General features: G+C 38.5%; 1 protein-coding gene across 1 annotated transcript in view; it reads left to right on the forward strand.

Moving 5' to 3' along the window:
• brwd1 (bromodomain and WD repeat domain containing 1) overlaps positions 1–5005 on the forward strand; it is a 35775-nt gene that overhangs the window by 13907 nt on the left and 16863 nt on the right. The window contains exons 18-22 of the mRNA XM_016443401.1: positions 1084–1269; positions 1385–1568; positions 3113–3203; positions 3280–3420; positions 3508–3581. Of these exons, the coding sequence (XP_016298887.1) occupies positions 1084–1269; positions 1385–1568; positions 3113–3203; positions 3280–3420; positions 3508–3581 (676 nt within the window). The remainder of the gene's footprint in view (positions 1–1083; positions 1270–1384; positions 1569–3112; positions 3204–3279; positions 3421–3507; positions 3582–5005) is intronic.

Genomic DNA, 5005 nt, shown 5'->3' on the forward strand with positions numbered 1-5005 from the left:
CCAAAACTCGCGTTTGAATCATCAGTGGCAAATCCTTTAAATGAAAACGTACTTACAGTCTGTGAGTCAGAGCAGCCGTCATTGTAGTCTACTCTCCCAGGATCAGGAAACAGTCCTCCATAAAATGTGCTGCACACATCTGAATATTTGGGTTGAACTGTTCTGGAACAGTGTTGTAAATACAACTTAACCACTGATTTCTAGTCGTGTCCATTTTTGGAAGGCCAAACAAAGTAGTTTCGCGTTCACACCGAATCACACAGTGCCTTCACGACATGGCGGCGGCAACAACAATACTACAGTGAGAATAAAAGTTACGCCTTCTTTCTTTGCGTGAACATTTGGGCGGCGTTATGCAAATCTTCCCACATAGCGACGTAGACATGTGGGGGCGTGTTAGAACGAGCCGTTTTAGGTAGATGTGGCTGACTCTTAACTTTTATAAAGAATATCTCTTTGAATTTGAGACTTTAGTCTTTGCAACTTTACAGATCTTCTTTATGCACCAAGAGCTTGTAACACTCCAAAGAGAAAGGAAAAATTTAAATCGCATCATATGACCCCTTTAAGAGGTCATTTCTGGTTAATGATGTCACAGAATTTACTGGTCATTTGAAACCGATGTGTGAATGGTGCTTTACCGGTAAAAAAAAAACGGAACATTGTTGCCAGTGTGAACAGAGCATTTTTGCATTTACTAGTAAAGTCATTCCGGTAACTCCCTAGATGTTTATTGACATCTTTCCGCAGTTGAAACACTGATTAAGCGATTACATGAGACATGATACTTTTCAGTAAGTTGTACTGTTTCTTTTCAACATACCTTCTGATGTTCATTGATGTTTATTTCGCATGTACTTTGCACTGCTGTTTGAACGGAGGTAGCAACAGCGATCTGTCACACCAAATTAAAGAGCACCAAAAACCACATTTATTGTTTGAATTCCATGATAAAACTAACAGATCGTAAAGCTCAGATGTTTTCATATCAAAAATAACAAAGCACAAAACTTACAGGCACAGGCAAGAAAACTATATGATCATATGGAATGTTTCTGATTGCCACCTTTAAAAATGTTTCAGGTGATGGTGAGGTCGTGGAGCAGGTGATCAGTCAGCAGTCTGCGGAGAGCGAGGAGGTTCGTCACAGCACCTTGGATTTTGCCATCCACCAGCTTCAGCAGCACCAGGACAGACAGGTTGCAGCTCATCCAGAGGGTGGTGTTCCTGCTCCTGCCCATGTGCCAGAGCCTGGAACTCCCCGCAGAGGTGCCTATACGTTGAACTCCATTAGCATGTAGTCTTAGAGCGACATCCACTTCTGTACATTTGCAGTCGAAGCTCCACAGAGTTTCATGTAATGTTGCTGCGTTTGATTGCACAGTGTCACTCAACGAGCGCATGGACGTTCAATCTCCACCTAATGTGGGTTTACGGCGCAGTGGACAGGTAGAGGGAGTCCGGCAGATGCACCAGAATGCCCCACGCAGTCAGATGGCCACAGAGAGGGACCTTCAGGCCTGGAGACGCAGGGTGGTGGTGCCTGAGCTTACAGCAAGTGGCTACAGGTTCCTATTCAGTTATTTTGCCTATATACAAATTACACATGCAGGTATTCGGAAATGATATATCATTATAATGAACTTTAACAGTATTGTCATCGCAGCCACAACATACCATAAATAATTTTAGATGCCATATTACAAATTGTTTAGATGTCTAAAATGCATTTTTAGAATGCTTCTTTTCCATTAACCTCTTTTTAAATTAACAACACTGTGTAAAGGGGCATACGCTCAAACAACCTCAACATGAAAGGCAGAAATAATATGGTAAGCCCTGTAAATAAAACAGGCTGCGCAGCTTTGTTTCTGGCCCGCCGCATGTCAGGGAGAAGGAAGTCAAAAAGTATTTACACTTTAAGGGGCCGTTTACACAACAATGTTTTCAGCCAAAAACAGGAAACTTTTTATGCATTTTGCCTATTCGTTTACACGACAACGGTGTTTTGGGGACTGAAAACGCATATTTTTGAAAGTTTTTGAAAATGCCACCGTTATCGTTTCCATGTAAACACCCAATACGGGAATCTTTGAAAATGGTGACGTCATGCGTGTGCGTAGTACGTGTCAGGTATGTAGACATGCGCAGTACGTGTCGATTTTAAAGGCAAGAGCGAACAAACGTACACAACAATGGCGGAGTACATGGTACTGTTGTTGCTGCTCAAGAGTTTGCTAACGCTTCTTCAGCAAAGTGTGGATTTACTTCACCAATATTACAACCAACAGCGGAGAGGCATCATATACAACATATAATCGTCACTTCCCTACAGGTACTGTTTACTAACAAGGTGACAGCGCCAACTACTGGCCTGGCATACGTAGTACAGCGTTTTTGGCCGTTTTCGCGGATATGTGTAAAGGTGAATCTTTTTGAAAACGTTGTCGTATATACGACATATGAAACTTTTTAAAAACGCAAGGGAAAAACTTTTCCGTTTTTGACTACATCGTTGTCGTGTAAACGTAGCCTAAAACAGTCGTTCAGATTTATGTTTGCTATAGTGTGTTTTTCGAACAACACCAAATACTTTTTTAAAACATTTGTTTACATATGACATTTTGATCTTGTCTAAAACATGCCAGATATGAATAAATAAAAGATATTAGATTCTTTGCTATTGGTTTGAATCAGTTTGAAACATTTGTTTACTCACATATTGGTTTATTGTATTTAAAAGTTACTTTTATATTAAAAAAAGTTAAACTTTATATGCAACTAATGCAATTACATTAGTTAAAATTCCTTCAAATAGTTATGATTGTCATGAACTTCGGATTAATATATTTTTATATGTTGCTGAATGTTCTTTAGCTACTTAAGCTCTTAATGGAGTTTTGTATATGTGTATAGATGTTTATACATTTGTCACTTTATTGAAAATATTCAAATGGAAAAGTGGTATGCCAAATTTAAGTATGTTGTATCGTGAGATAGTAATGTCTTTGCTAAGTTGTTGGTTATCGGCAAGTAAACAAGAAAGCTATTGGTTGGTCTTCAGATGGTATGGATTTACAGATTTAATTTACTACATGACTTGTTCATTTAGGGCGCAGGAGTCATTCAGAATAACGAAGGGTGAGGAGGAGGTCACCCTTTACAACACCAAGAGAAGGAGAGTGGCCCACACCACCTTCAGGGTAGGGTTCTGCCTCTTTATGAATTGCATCATGGGTATGATGTCAGCACTGAGTAAACATCCTGTTCTGCCCATAGGATGATTCTGATGACGAAGAGCTGGGCCTCAAACGTGCACAGTCCCGTAAACGGCAGAAGAATCAGGAGCGTAAAGAGAGTCTAGCTGAAGAGTACATCGAGTTCTCATGTGAGGAGGGGGAGGAAACGGCATCTTCTGAGGTTGAGCGTTTGAATTAATTCACTTTTTAAAATAGTCTTATGCCATATCATACATGTTAATAATTATATGTGTATTAATGGTGTTAGGGCAGTGAAATCAAGGGCAGTGACGTTGATTTGTCTGTTGAGGATGAAGAGGAATGGAGGAGTGATAGCTCAAGGTATTTATTCTGCCACCGTAGTAATTTTAAAAAGGAAGTGTGTAATATCTGCCACTAGTGACACCAAGTGGAATTGCAATTTGTTTCCAATAATAATGCACAGTAAATCTAATTCAAATTGAAAGCAGAAATGTTCAGTTGAAACTTCTCAAATGACTGCCACAGACATTTTTTTTTTTTTTTACTCCTACTCAAAAAATCATTGCAAACAGGCAATGTGGTGGCGTCTAACTGAAGTAACTTAATATGATAATTTATCACTTTGATAATTTTATATCTCTGTTAGCATTATAGGTGAAGCCCTTTCATTATATGATATATTTTAGGTTTAATTTTTAATATTCACATAATTCCAAGCATTTCGCAATGCTTTGTGAATACTGAGATTTGGGGAAAAGTACTATTGCATAATGAAATACAGTACTTATTTGGAAATTATTATTAATAATAATAATAATAATATATGCAGGTGTGTTGTTCCAACAGTGATTATAAACTGAAATTAAATTAAATTCAGTCCACCTTTTAAAGACTTTTAAAGTGTGAATGTAAAATCAGAACTTTGGAACTGTCATTATTTCGAAACGGTTCACTTGGAAACTGTTGTTATTTTTGGAATTCTGTTTGGTCCTGCTCATAACGCAGAAATTATAAGCTACACCTTTAAAGTGTTAAAGGGATAGTTCACCCAAAAATTAAAATTCTGTCATTAATTACTCACCCTCATGTCGTTCCAAACCTGTTAGACCTTCGTTCATCTTCGGAACACAGATTAAGATATTTTTGATGAAATCCGAGAGCTCTCTGGCCCTCCATAGGCCGTAAGAGTCCTACCACGATCGAGGTCCAGAAAGGTACCAAGAACATCGACAAAATAGTCCATGTGACATCAGTGGTTCAACCGTAATTTTATGAAGCTACGAGAATACTTTTTGTGCACAAAAAAACTAAAATAACAACTTTATTCAACAATTCTTCTCCTCCCCGTTACCCTAGCAGCATTTTGAATTGTTGAATAAAGTCGTTATTTTAGTTTTTTGAGCAACAGTATTCTCGTAGCTTCATAAAATTGCGGTTGAACCCCTGATGTCACATGGACTATGTTAATGATGCCCTTCGTTTCTGTGCCTTGATCGTGGTAGGACCCTTGCTGTCTATGGAGGGGCAGAAAGCTCTCAGATTTCATCAGAAATATCTTCATTTGTGTTCCGAAGATGAACGAAGGTCTTACAGGCTTGGAACGACATAAGGGTGAATTAATTACAGAATTAATGACAGAATTTTCATTTTTGGGTAAACTATCCCTTTAAGTCTTTATTATAATTTTTTTTGTGTGTTATTTCGTGTTGTCATCTTTAGTGGTCGACCGATATGGGTTTTTTGACAGCCGATGCCGATATCTTGGAAAGCAGGGTGGCCGATAT

The sequence above is a fragment of the Sinocyclocheilus anshuiensis genome, unplaced genomic scaffold, assembly GCF_001515605.1.
Source record: "Sinocyclocheilus anshuiensis isolate Anshui unplaced genomic scaffold, SAMN03320099.WGS_v1.1 scaffold1421, whole genome shotgun sequence".
NCBI lineage: Eukaryota > Metazoa > Chordata > Actinopteri > Cypriniformes > Cyprinidae > Sinocyclocheilus > Sinocyclocheilus anshuiensis.